General features: G+C 38.4%; 1 protein-coding gene across 1 annotated transcript; it reads left to right on the top strand.

Annotated features, from left to right (window-relative positions):
• The first annotated feature begins 1,037 nt into the window (after positions 1 to 1,037).
• Positions 1,038 to 21,894, top strand: LOC124134495 (protocadherin-7-like). Its single transcript, XM_046499338.2, has 5 exons — positions 1,038 to 1,081; positions 14,804 to 17,552; positions 18,291 to 18,431; positions 19,445 to 19,549; positions 20,587 to 21,894. Exons 2-5 carry the CDS (start codon positions 14,835 to 14,837, stop codon positions 20,602 to 20,604), a joined length of 2,982 nt encoding a protein of 993 aa, XP_046355294.2. The 5' UTR covers positions 1,038 to 1,081; positions 14,804 to 14,834; the 3' UTR covers positions 20,605 to 21,894.
• The last annotated feature ends 339 nt before the right edge of the window (positions 21,895 to 22,233 follow it).

The following is a 22,233-nucleotide window of genomic DNA, read 5'->3' as shown; positions in this document are numbered from 1 at the left end:
TGTATCATACTTATTTTACGAAAGTCGTGTAAGAATTCGTTTTTATTCTCGCTCTCGTTCTGTAAACTCGGTATCACACACATGCTAGTGTAATAATCTATATTTATTACATCTGCGACTGGAAGAAAAACATCCTGATTATTATTATTTTATCTTATCCAATGATAGTATTTAGTATTTTTATGTTAAATAATGTCTACATAATTATAATTATGCAAAACGAATTTTACAAACGCAAAGCAAACAGAAATGTAACGGCTATGTCACGTTCGTTTTTGTAAAATTCATAAACCTGGACTTATTGTAATTGTAATCCAGACGGATTCAATGTGAAACGTATCGCTCTTGTTCATCCGGTTTCTCTGTACATTGTCATGTAGGCACGTGTATATGCAGTTGATAAATATCAGTAGCATTAGGAGGCCACCAAAGCTCCAGTCTTCTGAGGCGATTCAACTCGCTGTGCTGAGTTGCGTCCCTTGGGCACGGCATAAACATATGAACGTACGTTCGAATTCCAGTTCGCTCAGATCAAATTTCTAGGTTTGTCAGCACCATACCCCGTGGGTTTCACCAAAGAGGTAAACGTCTTAGACTTGCACAACTTCGGGCTTTCTTTCCACATTAGGCTGACACGCCGCGATATAACTAGCATACTGTTCAAACGGCGGCCACGCCACTTTTGCCACGCACTTATACAAATACATATGCCTATGACCACGATCCATGCGGGTGTGAAACGAAATATTACCTACATTTCATCCCAGTCCAAAGTATTAGCCCTTTCCTACCTTGACTGGCGATTTGATCTCTAACCTTGCCAATGATGTCACGTCCAAGTGTCGTCTGCTCTGTGTGTATTGTGAACGTGCCGCTAGAGGGCGCCGACGTATGTACGCCTGCACCATCATGGTCTTTCAAACCAGAAAACGTGACAAGATCTTGAAACAGCGAGCACTGAAACTGAAAAAAAATGTCATCCATTTCCCTTTGCGCTTCGTTCTAACTGGTACTTTCCGACTTCAATTTCGTAGAAAATGGTCGCCGTGTTTAGACCTTCTTGTTGAGGCGGAGACACAAAGTAAGTATAATATGTTATATCTATAGTGATAAGATGGGTAATTGATTGACCGGAAAATGTTTCACAAAGTCAAGGGACTTAATGAATATACGTGAGGTAAGGTGCAAACTTGCAATGTGCATTGAACCTGTTTCTACTGTTGCACGTGCACATTCCCGCACCTTTATGGATATATCAAATTGCTTGCTATACATGTAAGTGTTATATACCACTCAAAAGAAGTTATGGGACAACTCATTCTTTCACGTTATTGTTAAACTGTCATGCCATAGCTAATTAAGAATCAACTGATCCTTAACTATTTTGAGTAGTATACATTACTAGATTTCAAATGGTATATATGCATGTATTATATATGGTACTTATACATTTATCCTTAACGTAACGTTTTCACAAAATGTAAATGTTACATGTTTACAGTTACAACATCAGCAAGATGCTACTTTAAGTTATAATCAGGAGGCTTTCAATGGTATTAAACATACTGTTCCAGGTTGGATAAGGATAATTTCATATTTCTGTAACACACATAAGTGATTCTCATTTTGAGTCAAGAGTACATTTAAGTAAATCTGACATATCTTATTATTCCTATCAAAATTTGAGTAATATAAATATTAACTGATGGGGTAACTGGAGAAGTTATTGCCCAATGTTTGGTGTAATTACTATTTGGTATTTTTTTATTGATTCATTGTCACATACTCATGATAGTCGGAATCGCAAAATCGAATCTGCTTTATGAAGAGATGTCTATTTGATATGGGTGTGAGTGAGTGAGTGAATATGGTTTTACGCCGTTTTTAGCAATATTCCATCAATATCACGACGGGGAACATCAGAAATGGCCTTCACACATTGTATCCATGTCGGGAATCGAACCCGGGTCTTCGCCGTGACGAGCGAACGCTTTAATCACTCGGCTACCCCACCGCCCCTTATTGGATAAGGAAAGTGTTTTGCCGCTTTATTTAATTAATTATATTCAGATCAAATGGTCAGCAAGAAGTGTGACAATTTGTGGCATCTATAGATAGCTGTTCACGTGGAATCTGGATTTGGTAGTGATCCCATTAGCTATCAATTTTGATCTGGCTGTTTTGTAACTTTGAAACTGATATTGTATTTTGAGAAAGTTTGCCCCGAAACGTCAGCATCTTCAGCCGACTCTCGCCATAGGGCTCAATGTCCCCCTGTCTTCGTTTCATCATGAATGCATAACACATACCAGTTGCACACAAAAGCCTTTTTATCTTTTACTCGAAAACATAATGCGGAACACTTCATAAGAAAGTTCGTTCTTCAAAACTGATCAAAGATTTCTAAAATAGATTGTACAACAAATATATTCATAAGGAATGTAAAAATGCTATATCAGTTTCATTTGAATTATCATCAACATTATAAATTTCAGGACAGAGTATGCAGTATTGTTTTTCTTTTTTTTTTCTCCGTTGCCAGATCTCTTGGGGAGAGGTCAGATAGTCATTATATTAGTATTACGTTTACGAAAATGTTTTAACGATCCCTCATCAAATTTGCAATGTTTAACTTTCTGTACCCGTACGAAACGCCGGTTTCCATCTTATATATAAATGGGATACGACAAACTCGTTAATCCGACATAATCATATGCAACCATCGATGTCGGATTAACGGGACTTGACTGTATATGTTTCGTGTCTGAATTGATATGAGTTAAACTTGATTCCGTTTAATCACTAACCATGCAGCCAAATCTCAACACGAACATAATATGCAGGCAATGTATGATACAACATAACCACTTTCACTCCATGTGCAGGATACATCGTCCACAACGACTTTCTCATGAACCTGTAAGAGGGCTATTTTCGTATATCGACACTCTGCTTGTCTAGAATTATTGCAACGCCATATATGTTCGTTGACCCTCACTGTATGTGGAATATTTCAATCAAACAAGACATCTTTATTCCATCAAGTCAAGTGATAATTATCTTTTTACAGCTAACAGAAGATTTCGGCTTTGTTTTGTTTTGGGGTTACTATAACTGATTGTGGCTTATCTGTAATTGGGGAAAAAGGCATTTGTCAATTATGCCAACAATTAAGATTAAAGTAAGAGGCAATACAATCAATAGGCATTGGTTAAATAGTGTCGCTTGTATAAATAATAATCAAATTTTAAAAAACTAAATGTAAAAATACAAAACAAATTTACAATGACGTTTCGCTTACCTCTGGAGATAATTTGTATCTAAATATAACTTGACCTTTGCTGAACCAAAGTAAATTATGTTTTGAACATTGGATGTATTGCTACATCACTTAAGAATGCATCATTGACACTGCTGAGTATAATGGTACGTGTGACTTGCAATTACTCTACCAATCTGCCATCATTGTCGAATTGATAGAACCTGGGACATGGGCATATTCAATTTACCGACTCACAGAAACACTTCGGTCTTTTTCGAAAGCAACACTTTTGACAATTAATTATTTATAAGCTAATTATTTAAAAACTAATAATTTACATCATGGTAATTAACTTTCACGCATATAATCATTTATTTTTTTTACACGTATGGAAGGCGCTATTTTGTTACTAAATCATTTTAAAGTAAAAGATTCAATGGTGGAATTTCAAAAGATTATGATTTGTGCATCTGATATATTACAGCACTTATGAGTTGGACTTTAGACAGATTCTATAAGTTTTGGGCATCATGTCATTCACATTTTCTGCAACATTTGTAAAACCGTTGTGAAATGCAACAAATAAAAATATTTGAAAGAAAGAAATCCAAACACTTAAAAACATTCAAAACAGTTAAGCATATAAGTATATACTATACACGTCAACCTTGGTGTAGATATATGTGTGTTTTTCAGTGGAAACATAATTATTCGTAAACGTTTTAACATATTATCATTTTTCCATGGAAGCGTATTAGTACCAACTCGTGTACACACAGTACTACAAGTACATCAGTTTTCTGCATGCTTCTCTGGACTAAAAGTAAACATCGATAAGACACAGCTTATTTCTATAGGGTACGAAAATTATCAAGAATAAAGCCATGTCCAGAGTGGAAACAAAACTGGACCCAAGGTCCCCTTCACTTCCTTGGAATAGCCTATTGTCTTGAATTAGAAGAAATGATTGATATAAATTATTATTAAGCGTTTTAGAAATCTTCTATCCTGTGCATTTTTTGTGACGAACTTTAATTTACAAATAAATGTCTTGACATACATGGGCATCATAAACTCCATAAAAACATCCTGCAGAAAAGAGGCATCAACTGGACGAATATGAGACCCGTCTTTAATACCTAAACACCTACAGACAATATGAAAACCTCACTCAATATCTTTACAAATGTTTAGTAAGGAAACATTGTGAAAAAATAGATCAACATTCCGCAAAATGGAAAAAAATATGTTACAAGGAGTAACAGACTGGACATGCTACAATAGCGTCCCATTTTGGTACACTTTGGATACTATGCTCTAATTATTTCGACACAAAATTCTACATCACTTTCTGCCTACTAACAGGAAATAATTCAAAATCGGATATATGGACATCAGTGGAACTCTGGCTCTCTAGGAAAAGTCAACATGACCAAACAATATGTTGTGCTTGGCTAACAATTCAGAAGCAATGACCCATCAAATCTTACAATTATTCTTTGCAAAAAAAAGTTATTTTCTAAGTAAAGATACAAAACATATTCGATCCCTCAAGATCCAGTATTATTTCGTTTGAAATGTACAGCTCATGAGTGGGAGTTCAGACAGATTCTATAAATGTTGGTCGTCAAGTCATTCACCTTTTCTTTTACATGGAAGTCATTGTTTTCTTTTTGTAAAAATGCAACAAATATAAAATTGTCACACCTTCAAGACATCACCAGCGAATAATGACCCATTGCCTGTTAGCTTCCATAAACATGAGTGTATACTTCCTTTGCCCAGCAGTGTAGTTTCAAGAAGGATATTTCACTTCATCATCTTCAGGTTTATTTGCACATCGTGATTAGAAAGACATGTCTGCGATAGCACCTGTTAACTTCTGCGTTCACTTAAATCTATTCTCAACAGCCAAGACATTGCTGGTAGCATTTCTGATATATGACACACATTATAATACAGCAGGAGACTGGGAGAGTGTGTTTTTTTTTTTACCGGCACATACCTGTTTAACATGAAAAACGTCCCCGTCTCTATCTCATGATCCGCGGTTCAAGTTTTAAGTCTTTGTAGTCAAATTTCAATTTTCTGGCTAAAAGTTTCTAACATCAACGCTAATAACCACAAATTGAAACCTTATTAACTGTTTCCATCTGATAAAACATCATATGTTCCTGCAGGCTATAGTGTTATCAACCGGCCAATCAGGCCCTTTCAAACTTCTTAAGCCTCGGGTGGATTTCAATTTTTAATTTATCCAATTAAATTCAAGTACAATGTACAAACTGTCAAAAGTGGTCTTTTATACCCGATTAATCAAAGCTCCTTCCACTACCGTTGTGATGCTATTGACAAGAAATCGACAACCCTCGACAATCAATTTGAAGGAGATAGCATACTGTGACGAACACACATGTCTCGGGTCTACACTGAAATTCGTACCTCCTCTTCTGAAATTGACAATACCCACCAATCAGCTTGCGAGAAATAGACAATGAAATGTACACACGCTATTTTATTACTTTTTCGATATTTACAATAACAAGTGGTTGTGATTTTCAGCTAACGAGATGAAATAGATTGGTGGGGGTCATTACAGTGTTTGGAGATTGTCCGATGATGGTCAAGGCATTGTGTCCGAACAGGAGTGACCAGCAATCCATTAGTCGGCTTTTAGTGGACAGTGGTCACGCTGAGAGATCCCTCAGGGCACACCAGACGCAGGTGATGACCATTGGTCAATATTTGGTGGTGGTCAGAGACAGCATCTTGCCAGCTTCTGTCACAGACAGCAGTATTTAGCATTGACCTGCCAAAACAAATAGACAGCTTCCCGGCTGTTTGCAAAAGATGACTTCGAGTTAACGGTTTATCTCATTATGCAAAAGGTGAATCGACAGTTCAAATAGTTATGTAATATGTAAACCGTGTCGAATAGAGATTAGGTGTATTATATAAGGAGGGGAAAGGCAATTGCGTAATTGAAAAGACCAATCTTTCAATTTTAATTGATTTCCGTACGCCCCTTGAATGTTAAACTGAAATTTGAAAGATCACTAAGGAACGAAAACCATGTCAAGCCTATTTATATATCCAATTGTTTCTTAGTTTAATAAAATGTCTTAAAACGTCACAAGTTACAGCTCCACCGAAGGAGTTTCTTATGGTGATGCGTAGGCTCAACTGATATCATTATTAACATGTTTGTAGTATATATAAATATATTGACCGACATGAATCACATTGCCATATGATATTGATAATATTCTTTATGTTTTAGTTTCACAGTGTCATAAATGACGGTGCCATGAATCAATAGCGGAACTAATACTAATATTTAGCTGTGTCAAATGTAATCAATAAATACACATGAACTTTAGATCTTTATTGTGCTCATATCCATATCCTTGTTTAAAACGAAATTAACCCTTTGATGTGTACGTGTATTTGTAGTAGCCCGAACAAAATAACAAATCATAAGTAATGTCATGTAATAATGAACACCACCACCCCTGATGTGCGCATCGGAATTTGAATGATCACTATGACAGATGGGTCAAGCGTGTCTGACCAGTGGGCGAGAGAAGTCAAACTGATCGCCTTGACCACTTGACCATTCTGTAGCGCCTCCGGGACTGAGATGCAGAGATAGAGGTTTCAGGAAGAGACAACACCTGTGAGTGACCCCTGTCCGGCGGGATGACCCTCTGAATGAAGCAACGAGTGGGATACGGCAGGGAGATGCTTTTGTAGCCTCTGATTCAATACAAATTTCGTATAGTACGACCGTCGGTTATTTCATCAGGAGGAATGAGTCTTTGGTAGTTTACAAATAAAACCCGGCATATTGATTAGGTCGTTAAGCAGACACATACGTATACCGTGTGTTGCATGCATTGCGACTATCGCAGGCGTGCTTGAAAGATATCTATTAATTATTAATTTGATTTTGACCTTGGGACGTTTCACTGAACCCTATTGTGTCATCTGCATGTAACTGGACAATCAAATGTATCCACTCCCAGTATATTTCATTCTCCGTTGAGCAACCGATATTCATTCCCTCGAACTCATTACCCAATAAAGAAGATTCCAGGTCATGAAGAAAATTTGATAACAAATGGGGTGAAACAATATTTCCTTGTCATACACATAATTTACTTGTAAAATACTCAGATAATGAGTAATTTGATATTACTAATTATTGTATATTCTTTTGCATATTCTTAACCAGATTAAAGAATCGCCTTTTATGCCTCTTTTTAACATTTGTGTCCAGAGACCAGTGTTTATTTGTGTTGACGAGTCTGTAATATTGTATCCCGCAATCATGTTAATCGTGGCTATAAACAATAGGGATACATTCGAAAAAATACTGGTTTGTTTAAGCCATGAAACTAATTAAAAACCACAAAAAAACGTGAATAATTTCAAGTAAAGTTACCTAGATTGTTCCATAATTCTCTTCAAATATACTTATTTAGTAAATATCATTTTATACTCGGACAAGCTCAATGATACATATTTCAAGATTTAAGATTCATTTAAAAAAATAACATACCCTTCATACAATTTATAGTCATACACCGAAATCTAATCTACAACTCCGCGAAAGATCGATACTATCAACTGCTCAAAGCATGGACAATATGACACAAACACACATATATCCAGTCTGTATAACTCCTACAAGCCTGCTATTGTTATAAAACACAAACGCTACTTCCAAACCCCATCTCGCACATACACCATGTTGTTTGCTCTGACCATGGTAGCCAATTACATTTATCACTGAAGCGTCTCATAATATTTCTGTGATTAATCTCATAAACGCGCTGAGATTGGGCATGGGGTAGGCTAGATCGGAAAAGGTAATTTTTCACAGACTGTTTTGCCCTGAAGGAGTTTGATAAAATCTTTAACTTTAGTCTTTCTACGTTCTCTGTGAATCGGAACTTTCAGTTGAACGACGATTTCAGTTGAAAGGGTTCATTGTGTAGGTAGAAAGCCTCTTTGTCATGAGAACGGAAATAGTTTTGATGTTGTCCATGAGTGATTTGAATCATTTTACATATCCGGATGCATTCCACGTCCTGATGCTTATGTAAACTATTAATATTGTAGAGTTTAAGTATATGTATATAATGTTATATCTCGTAATTTAATCATATACATTATACTCACGTTAGTCTGGACACGTTAGGCTGAAATGCTGACACCTGATAAGAAGCATCTCAACATAACCATAGCTCACCTTAATAACCGTACTTCAGTATGCTGACTTGTTGATGAAGACAGCCTATTTAATACACATAAACTTTATATCAAACCAAATGACGACGTATGAAAAAACCGCTTTCATGTCACTTGTTTGTTATAAAATCGACATTTTCACCTAATGAGAAGTAAATATAGGCTTATTCGCCAAATTAACGTTTCATGTCTTTCAACATTCACGGATTACGACCCTGGGGCATTTCTACAAAGGACGAATGTCTCGTCTATTTAGGTTTGAAGTATGTCAACGCCTCCATCGAGATCAACTCAACCAAACATGACAATTCTGTATATTGATAAATATGAATAGGATATTCATATGGACAAAGCTTGAATGTTTCCCAGAAACAGGCAAAGATATGTTCCATTCACCATCTGTATATTTTCGTAGTACGTGATTGAATAGAAAACCACCAGTGGTTCTTGTTTTCTGTGAAAACTACATGTCAACGGATGCTTAACTATTTGTAAACAGGCTCTCGGCTATTTATACGCCCTTGGAAGTGCTTTGCGTGTGTGCTGTACAAACATGGTGTAAATACAGATGCAGAATCCCGCTGGCCTGGCCAGAGGGATGAGGGGCTTCATAGTTTGAATATGGAGGAAGAATGTGCCCCCCCCCCCCCCCCCCCCCCCCCTTCGCCCCCCTACATTAGCATAGCCATCTTTATTTCGAATTGATGACGGAAACAGAACAGGAATAATCATCGTTTGATGAAGTAGCAATCATTGAGATTTGATTCAGATGAGGTCGAAAAATGTTGACCAGTTTACAATGAAATTGTACCTTATCTTTGATAACAGATGAATTTGTTTCATATTTGGCGGAAGAAGGGCAAGAAATTTACTGTATATTAATAGTTTTTTTAATTTTTGATATCAAAGTGAAATGCGTTTGCATTTGTTTTTTGTTTTTTCGTTTTTCACAAAACATATTATTTTGTTATAACATACTCACATATATATTTTGAAGTTTTGGTGGAACATGTTTTTTATATATACAATCAAAAGCAAAAGTACGTGTGATCATGTTGTTATTCAGATTATTTATGTGTTAAGTACATCATCTTCCTTTCCTTAAAGATAAAAGTTCATATCCTTTTTTAAAATTCAAACAGTAATTCTGACAAGTAAATTTTCATTTGAATTTTCATTCCCCACAAATGATTTACATTTGAAAGGGAGAGAAGAATTCATCGTGTGACTGATTTTGACATCAAAACGATCTTAATCTGCATGGCGGTATGCTAGTATGCACTGACAATAGTGTTACTGTGAAGATGGGTGTGTAAAGCTATATGGGCGGTGGGGTAGCCGAGCTGGTAACGTGTATGGCCCGAGGTCGATTCCCACACAAGGGAACATTGTGTGAAGTCCATTTCTGGACCCACTTGCACAAAGCAACCTTAACACTAAGATGATCGTTACTCCCATACGTTAACATAGGCTTACAATAGTCATAGCTCTAAGATCGCTTTGTGCAAGTATGCCCTGGTGTCTCCTGCCAAGCTGCTTCTGGGAGTTTGCTATAAGTGGTGTGTAAAGCCATTCATGATTCTGTCATTATAGCCCACATCATAAAAAAATGTTTTTGATTTCGTCGAATGTGAATAGATAGATACACAGACAGACAGACACTCACACAACGTACTTAGAAAATATATAGATTGTGAATAGAACTCATCCTTGACCAGTTTCTGGGAAACATTCAAGCTTTATCCTGTTTGTATTTATCAATACACAGATTTGATTGTGTTGATCTCGATGAAGGCGTGTCATACGTCAAACCTATATTTTAAGAGACGTTCGTCATTTGTAGAAATGCCAAAGTCTTATGATCTGTGTATGCTGAAATATATGACAGGTTAGTTCGACGTGTAAACATATATTTGCTTCTCCATGGGTAAAAATGTGGGTTTATTACAAATAAGTGACATGAAAAGCGATATTTTAAAATAGATCGTCGTTTGTATTGTGGGAGTAAAACATGTATATTTGATATGTTGTCTTCCTCTACAAGTCAGCATACTAAAGTGTGTGTGTGTGTGTGTGTGTGTTTGTGTGTGTGTGTGTGTGTGTGTGTGTGTGTGTGTGTGTGTCTGTCTGTCTGTGTGTGTGTGTGTGTGTGTGTGTGTGTGTGTGTGTGTGTGTGTATGTCTGTGTGTGTGTGTGTGTGTGTGTGTGTGTGTGTGTGTGTGTGTGTGTGTGTGTGTGTGTGTGTTTGTGTGTGTTCTCTTAAGTGTCTCTATACACTTCTTCCCTGACTCTCCTTAAACTGTCATACACAAACAGTTTCGCGACCGACAGGGGCAACACGCCGTCGATGCAGTCTATTTGTTGAGGCCAAACCATAACTCAAGCCATGATGTATGATCTAGCAACTCAGTACCTGTCATGATGTAAACACGTGTCTGATCCCTCTTTCCTGAACATATCCCTGTACTTTGGGCAGAATAAACGAAGCACTTTGGTCACAAATGAAAACAAGAAGCCTTCAAATTGGTTTACTTAAACATATCCATGCTGGCTTGATCAACAAAGCGGTTATATCACAGTGTGTCCTGAGGCAGAGCCCGTCAAGATGAAACAACGTGTCACAGACAGGACAACTCATTACCGAGCCTTACCGAACACTGTCTTCGAGATCCAGCAGTTTACGCGGACTGACACCAAGGTACTAATCTACCTTAATTTGGTAACAAATGAAACCCTTCTAGATAAATACCACCCCTGTTATCCAGTAAGAAGTCGTGAGATGTTGTCAATGAGTACTAAAGCTCCCTTTTGGGATGGATACCCGTGTAATCAACGAATTACGTGGTTAAATGAACTTCTAGGGTTACCGGCTTCGTCGGGTAGACGAGTGTTAGTCAAAGATATGTAACACGGTATTAAATGAGAAGTTCACACGAGATACCGATCGGACTAAGTCAATATTAGATTGCATTGACATGCTTCAACGATACAGTCCATCTCACCGATTTTGGTGTGACGATCGTTCTAAATGATGCTCGGAGTTCGTTTCATTCTGAGGTAACAGTTGTGTTCAACGTGGTATTACATATATGTTTATGTTCAGAATTAAACAATTTTGAAAGTGAAAATATGAATAATGAAGATATAAGGCATAAACTACCTTTTACCGATCGATCAATTGATATATCGAATAATGCTGACCCCATCTACTGTTTATTCATACCGGTTATCCACGATTTTAAATTTAATATTGTTTTATTATTCAAATTGTTATGTTCGTGTAAGATTGTTTGTTGTTTAACGCAGCACTCAGCAATATTCTAGCTATATGACAGCGGTCAGTAAATAATCAACTCTGGACCAGACAATCCAGGGACTGATATCATGAGCATCGATTTACGCAAATGGGATACGATGACATGCATCAACCAAGTCAGCGACCACCCGATCCCGTCAGTCGCCACTTACACAATCAGAGTCGCATCGCTTGACACCCATTGCACTTACCTGATGTACATACAGAGTGTGGGTGGTATAAAGGCGACCCCGTTAATCCGGAAAGTGAAATTGTTCACTTTAATCCTAAATCCGGATCAAAGAGTCGTTGTTATGTCAACCATACACTTCCGGGCAAAAGAAAGTATGCACTAAGTCTTAAAAATTGTATATGAACCAAAACGTAAAACTTTATTAAAACGTTACAAGGTTGATATCAGTCGCCGAAACACTGCAAACGTTATGTCTAAACACAACCATGAGACCTATATAAAATACATCACCATCGAGGTGAGGTGAGGTGAAATGGGGTTTAACGTCGCGTCCACTTATATAGCGACATGCATGTACGTGTATGTGTTTGTGTGGCTGCTTGTACTGGACTGATGCCGATTTATAGTGCTAGCTCACTGAGATACCATGTCGCAGTTTAACATGAATATTCCCACTCAGACACAGTATACTGACTCCGAGCCGACCAGTCCTTGTTTTAGCCCCTTAATACCGAGCGCCAGACAGGGTAACAACAAGTACCATCTTTTAACGTCTTTTGGTATGACGCGGCCGGGGATCAAACCCCGGACCTTCCGCTCTCCGGGCGGATGCTCTACTACTAGACCACGGAGGCGGTCTCACCATCGAAACAACATTTCTTGTTTGTTTCATTTTAGCCATCATTATCCGTGGGGGTATACTTTCGGTTGCCCTGCAATTTATGTTAGGTTCACAAGATCGTCCGTCAGAAGGGGTTTGCGGTATAACGAGGTTTCGATGTATATACATGACAGGCTCATTAACCAGTAGCATCACGATATCGGTATTAACTGTGATGTCTCTATACTGATTGACATTTGAGATACATTGTTAGAAGACACATTGAGGTCTGTTAACGGTAATTACTCATCACACCGAGAGTACTATTTCTTTGTGTGCAAACTTCAACAATGTTAAAGTCACAATAATGATAAAGTGTTTGAGCACAATTGAACTTTAAGTCGGTACTTGGGAATGAAATACGGGGCTAATACCGTTACTTTGATGAACTGAAATGTGAAAATACAACCAACGCATTTTCAACTGTAAGGAGCGGAGGCGTTTTGGGATTATCCAGATCTTTGAAGAAAACACCCGTTCTCGGGATTCATTGCCGTCGCAAACATCCAATTTAATCCTTTTTAATCCTTTCCCACTTTTTAAACAGCTAGACAGTGGGGCCGTTTTGAAACAGAAATAAAACGACGATAACTTTCGTATAAAATGTTCTACTGAAATGCACATCAGCTGTTTGTTATTGGCCCCAAAGCCCGGGATTAAGGGCCGAGATTTGATGAAAGATACCGACTCTTTTATAACAGCCTTGCGATTGTCCGACGAAACATGACCGCCTCAAAACCGCCAGCTCATTTGTGTTGATAAGCTGGATGTATAGGTACTCACTGCAGCTTCAAATGCGCTTCTGGGAAAGAATCCGTGCGTGCAATCTAAAATATGCGACATATGGTAGCATTTTATCTTTTAATTTGGTCGTTTTGTATTCCAAGCTTACAGTCAAATGGTGTTGCTTACCACATGAATATTCGTCTTATCTCATTCACATGTCGTTTACCTCTTTGGGTACAAAAGGCACGCGGAATTGATCAAAATGACTATGATAGACTGTATTGTAAATGTTTGTCTGCAGACAAACTGTTTAACATTTTACCATACCATTTTTTTTTGATGGTATATTTTGATTCTGACAACGTTAACGCAACGAAGTCACGTTCGCCATGTAAAAATGGGTTTGCGTTAACTCATGTTATTTTGTTAAATATGAAACCGTTTTGAGATGCATTATATTATATAATATAATTTCTTTGGTTCCGTGAATTTAATTCATTGAATGTTTTTTGCTGCAGTCAGCAGTATTACGTAAGTGGTTGATAGCATGAACACCTTCACCCAGGACAACAAGATGTGATGACACACAATGATCCCAGCCATACTTTGAAACAACCCGATTCATAATTAGGGTGGTCATAAAAGCTTAACTGCAGGGCAAAAGAAAGCATGCACTTAAAGATTGGATTTGACCCAATACTTACAAACGTTATCAAAACGTCACTTTGTTGAAGGAAATCCCAGAAACACTGCAAACTTAAGATCCGAAACACAACCATGGTACCCGTATCAAATATATCACGATCGAGTAACCATTTCGTGTTTGTTTCATTTTTATCCCGCAGTCAAACATAGGTGTGTACTTTTCTCTTGCCGGGAATTTTAGTGTAGGGTTCATTAATCCATTTCTTCCATGAACACACAAGGGAATTAATTAGAAAATGAACTATTTGTTATATCACTGCAAACATTCACGGCGGACAATTCATGATCTGTTTACAGATCGTGTTGGGGTTAGCATTAGCGCGGTTGAACAGCATTACTTCATGTAGCTATATATAAACAATCGCCAGTTTGGCTTATTTACTAATAAACAAAAGTCAGTGGTCATAAATATTTCATCTCAAGTGAAATATTATACAGTGAACTACGGTTATAACGAACTCAAAGGGACTACTAATTTTAGTTCGTTATATCCGTAGTTCGTTATAAGCATATATACAGCATAACTACAGCAGATATTCGGGGTCAAAAAAGTAAGTTCGTTATATCCGTCAGTTCGTTATAAGCGTGTTCGTTATAACCGTGGTTTACTGTATTCTTATATTCATATATGAGTTTTTCTTATAACAGTCAACTTCTTAGCATGTGAAAGGAATTTGATAAACACAGTTCATATTTATTATCTTGCAGGTCTACGTCTACTCAATGCCATCGATCAGCCATGGAAAAGGAGATCTTCCTAATCATTGTCCTCACCCACGTTTCAGTTAATTCTTATTTAACTCTGGTGGAGGAAGCCAGTCACCCAGTACTGTTAGGTAACGTGGCCAATCTCACAGACATATCCAGGATACTGGCATCAGAAGACCTCAGCTCACTGAGATACACTATAGTTTCTCGTTCAGACAAACTGGACAGGAAATTCGAAATTGATGATATTTCAAGTGACCTATCTGCAGTAGAAGCTATCGACAGAGAAGAAATGTGCAGCGATGTACAAGAGTGTATTTTGAAAATGGACATAGCCGTGCAATCTTTGACTAGTGCGTTTTTCATGAAATTTCACGTCAATATAAAAGTTATTGACATCAATGACAATACACCTGAGTTTGAAGTTGAAAGTTTTCGTACGAGTGTTGCGGAAAATGCGAAAATTGGGTGGTCCATAGCGCTCCCTAATGCTGTAGATAAGGACGGGTCAGCTAATAATCATTTAATTTCCTACAATTTATCTCCAACGCATATTCCATTCGACCTGGAGATTAAAGATAATACACCCTGGTTAGTGCTGGTATCCCAGCTTGATAGAGAAACAACACAGCGTTATATAACATCGGTCATAGCCATTGATGCTGGGGATACGACAAGGAATAGTACTCTGTCCGTGTATATTAATGTTAGCGACGCCAATGACAACCCTCCAGTGTTTCAACAGAAGTCATACGAAACAAGGATACCCGAATCTATAAATACAAATGCTACCATTCTACAAGTTACAGCTGAAGATTTAGACGCGGGTGTAAACAGCAGAGTGGAGTATTCGCTTGCTAGAGACAATGCACCAAATGTGAAAAAGTATTTTCAGATAGATCCTTTATCTGGTGGAATACGTGTTCTGACATCATTACGATCGGAAGGTGGGAAACAATTTGATATAACGGTACAAGCCTCCGATTCGGGTTTTCCTGTACTGTCAGCATATGTTTATATAGCCGTTTTCATAACGGATACCCAGAATGACGCTCCGTCGATAAACACACAGCTGCTCTTCAGTCGAAACGGAGTTGCATCGATTCAAGAGTCTTCTCCCTTTGGGCGAGTTGTCGCCCTTGTTAATGTTGACGATAACGATTCTGGTTTTAACGGCGAAGCCATTTGCTCCATGGAAAATAACTATTTTCAACTTCAAAGACTTCAACAGAACGAATATAAAGTGTCGTTACGACGACCATTGAACCGAGAGCTGATATCAAAGCACGATCTCGTCATCAGCTGTCACGACTTGGGAAATCCACCTTTAACATCCACATCGTCGTTTACAGTTGTAGTTGAAGATGAAAATGACAGCCAACCGGTGTTTGAGAGTGACATATATCGGTTTGTTGTTCAAGAAAACTCCACACTACCCATGTACATAGGCAAGGTTTCGGCGCTGGACAGGGATGCGGGGATCAATGGTGACGTGATGTATGACCTTGTCGGTGACGTCAACAACAAACAATTCATGTTAAGTATAAATAACACGGGTCACATTGTAGCAAATACATATCTGGATTATGAAATGTCGTCCCAAATAGTTCTGAACGTATCCGCAATTGATATGGGAGAGAATCCCTTAACAGCCACAACCACAGTATTCGTCAACGTTACGGATAAAAATGATAACTTTCCACTGTTTGAAAAATCGCTATATTCTTTCCGTATCCTTGAAAACGAGCCTGTGAAATATGTACTGGGGTGTGTGTTAGCTAAAGATGCTGATTCAGGAGGGAACGGAAATGTATCCTACACCGGATTGACGGAAGGCAGACAAGATGTCTTACCTTTCTCAGTGACGTCAACCGGATGTGTTACCCTTTCTGAAAAGTTGGACTACGAGCGAATCAATACATACGAATTCGGAATTGTAGCAACAGATCACGGAGACCCCGTTATGAACACGACGGCTTTTGTGTCGATTTCTTTAATCGATGAAAATGACAACAATCCTGTTATTGTATTTCCTATGGAGAATAATGACACCATCGTCATCGGACACAGAACCGCAGCAAAAACAGACATCGCTGTAGTCCAGGCTTATGATATGGACAGCAGTGAAAACGGCAAGTTACTTTACTCGTTAGTTTCACAAAATGAGTCGGATCTCTTTGAAATTGACACTACTTCCGGGTATATTTCAACCACACGTGAAATAGACATAGTACATGATATAAACACCTACATACTGTGGATCCATGTGTCTGATTGTGGCACGCCTCAGCTACAGGCAACAGCTTATCTCAACGTTCAAATTCAGGAATTATCGGTGATGGATGAGGGAGTTTCAGACCGCTTCAAGAATTTAAAGATTGTTACGGTTCTGGTTTGTGTGACGGTTCTGTTGTCCTTATCGGTCATGACGATCGTGTGTCTTATTAAATATTTGGACAAACGAAAAAAACAGGTTACGATTACCAGACCTAGACATCTGGGTTTACGAGACTTCAACGAGATCACGATCGCCCCTGAAATGTACAACTCCACCACATCTGATAGGACGAAATATGTTGCTAATAACATGTCATACCTCACTGATTTATCTGATGGTCCATCAGTGTACACAAGTACAGCCTCAAGGCAAAATAGATACAATGATGTCATAAGGTCGTCACGTGACCCAAAAATGAACTCAAAAGATGATGATGATGATGAAAAGAAATCATGTCGTCATCATAAAAAGGTAGGTTGTATCAGATTGTCGAGTTGAATTTAGTACAGATGTGTTTGATTAGGTCTCCGATTTTATGTTGTTGCTGATGGTGTGATGGGGGTGACGGATGTTGGCGAAAGGCGTCGTAAGACTGCAGGCGAGGAACTACACAGTATGACAGCAATAAACTCGGATATCTCGAATGTATAAAGTATCTCGAATGCCTGAGTATGTCAATATACTTTGATATATATAACAACATACATACATACATACGCACGCACGCACGCACGCACGCACGCACGCACGCATGCATGCATGCATGCATACATACATACATACATACATACATACATACATACATACAGTTGCATATACAGAAGTATCGACTTGTTTTACAGGATGTGACGTTGTTTTCGGAATGCTATTCATTTTAAAATGAATCATACTGATCCTCACTTTGAACCTGTAAATCAATTTGTATACTTTCCAAAACTTTGTGCTTTTGATATGTATCGTTTTATATCGAAAATCGATATCGCTTTGCTGATCAATATTTGATTCATTATTTTGTCACTCACATATTGTGTCAGGGTCAGTTTTTGTATATGCTGGTTATCTCGAACGATCAGATGTACCGATTGTTTGAGATTATAGTTACTGTGGGTCTTTGCAGAGAGTTATAGGTTAGATTTTTTGTGACTGTATTCTAATTCACATTTATTAGATAAATCAGCTTATCCAGAATATTGACGCAAATATTTGCAGGCGATGCAAGCTGGCGTGAACACATGGAAGCCCGTCAATGACCTTCACTCTGATCCTGAGGTCAGCGTCCTTGACATTATGCAGCGTCACAATCAGGTCGTGCGGTCGGTCAAGGCCAACCGAAAACAAAGACATAAATGTGTATGTATCCAGACGATTTGTACGTTTACGGTGAATGTTACGTCGCAACGGTATCCCACCTATATTACAAGTCCGTATTCGAACCTGCACCAAACGAACCAGTGGTCGATACCATGAGCAACGAACTACGTCGACTGTAAGCGATGATGCACAATCAGCTTCGTTAGAAATACATACGTCTTGGTACCTTACCTTTTCCGTTGACCCCACGAAGACATAGCTGATTGCTTTACAGTAATTCATCAAGTTTAACAGATGGTGCTGATCCACACCATTGAAGAGCTTCAGCAACAGGAGGAGAACTGACTGTTGTAACCTATGATTGTGAGTTCGAATTCAGGTTCGCCACGATTATGTTGCAAGGTTTTTCAACGCCATACCCACGCACGTGGGTTTCACCAAAGTGAAAACGCTTGCGAAATGCATCACGTCAGGCTTTCCTCCCACATTAAGCTGACACGCCGTGATATAACTGGAATACTGTTCAAAACGGCGTTAAACTCAACTCACTCACTTGCAGATAAAACCCCGGAATCAACAATTATTAGACACGTTGTTTTAAGTCATTTATTTATGAACCCTGTGAATGAGAGAAAGGTATTGACGCGAAGTCTGTGTTTAACAGTTCTATTTAAATCCTTAAAAAATAGAGGGTAAAATCTCTTTGATCCTTCGGTATTTTATTATTTCCCCGCATCTTCCATCCACGGGGGATTCCGGGGGGTCTGCGTGCGCCCCCGGTTATGGATGATAAAACCCGTATAACAAACTGTAGCTGTTCACTAAGCCTAGCTTCGGAAAAATCGTTGTCTTTATTGTTTGGTGAAAATATGTGCTTGGCAAGTATGAGAAACAAGTCTCAATTTAGTTATGTTGTCGCAAATATTTATCTTTACTGATTCATGGCAGTGATACTACTTTTCGTCTTTCAACTGATATGATGTCCTTTCCTCTCTGTGTTTGATTTACAAAGTGACTAAATATTCAAATAGTCATTGTTCTATTTCATGTAGGTAGCTGATGTATTTTACAAAGAAGAGTTGGGCTGGAGCCCCAGAGATCCCCTCGAAAGTGACAGCGGTGTCGGCGGCAGTGATATCGAGATGAAAATGTCTAAGGTTTGCCCCCCTCTATATTCGACACCTTTGATCATAAATATTAAAGGTATCAGTCGTAGACTAACATTTAGTCTCTGAAATCTTATATTACACAATATCCTTCTTGACTCTAAAAATATAAAAAATAGAGCTAGCTTGAGCTGGCTAGACTTGCTTTTGTATGCATTTCTAGATTATTTTTTTCATAAAATAAATATATTGCACGGTCATGGTGCAGGACTACCTAAGTCGCTGTAATGTGCTATACATAGTTTCCCTTAGTTGATCCCGGAGCCGATGATAGTTATTATGATTTTTGTAAGCACCTTACCCGTCGGTTCACCAGAATGCCAAGTGTTTTGAACCTTCGTGAAGCTGGTTTTCTGCAACCCATATGGTGCTGACACGACAAGCACTGATTGTTTAAAAGCTCAGCAATGTCCCTGAACTAAAATCGTTTAAGTTTAGAGAGTAATCAAGATTGTTGTTATCTTAAGCATATATTATCAATAATCGCACCTAAACAAACAACTCTTGAGGCCACAATAAATTAATTATGAGATATTTCAGCTCAATTTCCAAATATGTGGACCAGGGGCTTTATATACAAGACCGCCTCCGTGGTCTAGTGGTAGAGCGTCATACCAAAAGACGGTAAAAGGTGGTACTTGTCGTTACCCTGTCTCTAACAACGACTCGTTTGCTCGGAGTCAGTATACTGTGCCTGAGTGGGGTATTAATGTTAAATTGCGGCATGGTATCTCAGTGGGCTAGAACTATGAAGTCGGCATTAGTCCATACAAGTACAAGCACCCCCCCTCCCCCCCACGTGCAATAATCTTGGACGCGACGTAAAATACCATTTCATCTCCCCTCACCATTATTTACAACTCAAAAGAAGTTAAATAACACCCGATGTTTTTCAAATGACTATAGTTAATCTGTCATGGCTGGCGGGTATTGCAACTTCCTTCATTCCAGTTGTGGGTGTTCTGACATGTTTTGAGTCTATAATTTTGTTCAAGGCATAATTTTTTAAATTTCAAATATTTTTGCAGATTACGATACCTGTTTAGGAAGGATGGGTGTCGAAGAAGCAAAAGACAGCTGTTTTCTGTGTCTCTGTGATGTGATGATGACCGACAACCACGTGCCGCAATCTCTGTCATCAGCAATTGACCGCTACCGTGGCGATGCCCTGTCTCCATAGTGCATTTGCTCAAAGCGGAACGGAATTTAGTTTCAAATCCAACGTAAAATTCTTTGTATCCGGCCGTGAATAAAATACATGTTAACAATTTACGACTGAAACGATTGGCCGACACAACATCACGATATTCTCAAACAAATTATAAGCGTAAACAAATTTGTTTTGTTTGTCTGTTTGTTTGTTGTTTAACGCCGCACTCAGCAATATTTCAGCTATATGACGATGGTCTGTAAATAATCGAGTCTGGACCAGACAATCCAGTGACTGATGTCATGAACATCGATCTACGCAATTGCGACACGATGACGAAGGGTTTCTGAAGACCTTTTCTACCTCGGATCTGCACGGGTCTCATGACTTGTAGAGAATCTGTTCAAGATAATAGAAATAACATGTGTAATTTATAGCTTTAAAAACCTCATTCTAATGGCCTATCAACTGGCTGAAATTAGCAATTTGGGTTTATGACAAGTCCAATATTCAGTACCGTACCGAAAGGTGTGTTGGAAAACTATTTTTATCTGATGTTAATCCATAACTCTGACCTGATATAGAGCTCCCTCGGTGGTATCATCAGTTTTCGTTTAGATCTCCATTTTATGTGACATATTTTTATCAAAACGGAGAAAAAATACACTGTGTGTTTGGTGATGTTGTTACAACGATATGTTGTATCGTTATTCGTTTTGCGCACATCTTTCCCTGCTTGTAATTGCACATATACTGTGCACATTCTACACAGAAATATACCTTAGAGAATTATGTCCACGCATAGTTCATACAGAATTATATATCGGTGAAGGTGGTTCGCTCGTCACGCCGAAAACCCGGGTTCGATTCTCCACATGGGTACCATGTGTGGAACCCATTGCTGGTGTCCCCGCCGTGATTTCGCTGGAATATTGCTAAAACGGCATAAACCAACTCCCTCAATCCATTCAAGTCAATCTGAGCATAGTTTGTGCATGCAAGTTGAACATTAGGTGCATCGTTTTACTCCCTCTAAAATATATAAAATAAATAAAAACATATTTGAGTAAAAACAATATTTCAGTCATTGCAAATAGCACTTCTACCTTATACCCAACATCTCACCTCTCGGGGAGTGTAAATACTTTCAACTCATTCTGTGAAGCCGGCATCATTTTGTAAATAAACCTCTCCTCAATGATAACACAGTTGTCCGTATTATTGTGTTTAAGCTCGTGGAGTCCCTCTTGTGTTCATTTCGTCGTGTTGGATTGTGTGTTATGTCAGTGTAGTATTTATTCAAATCCTCTAACGCCAGCTTCGGTCCACAAAATTGAATAACAAATGAGCTCATTTTTATCTGAAATCACCACCATTTTTGGAAATTCACACCTGAAATTGACAAGTTCAGCTTCAAAGACACCGCCATCAATACAGGCCTGTAAACTAATTTGTGGTCCAATTTATATAACACGAGGCCACGAAATGAACTACCCGGGGTCAATTAGTCCGTAAATCCACGGGA

The sequence above is a fragment of the Haliotis rufescens genome, unplaced genomic scaffold (assembly GCF_023055435.1).
Source record: "Haliotis rufescens isolate VD_foot unplaced genomic scaffold, xgHalRufe1.0.p SCAF_35, whole genome shotgun sequence".
Taxonomy (NCBI): domain Eukaryota; kingdom Metazoa; phylum Mollusca; class Gastropoda; order Lepetellida; family Haliotidae; genus Haliotis; species Haliotis rufescens.
This window is presented reverse-complemented; position numbering and strand designations above follow the sequence as displayed.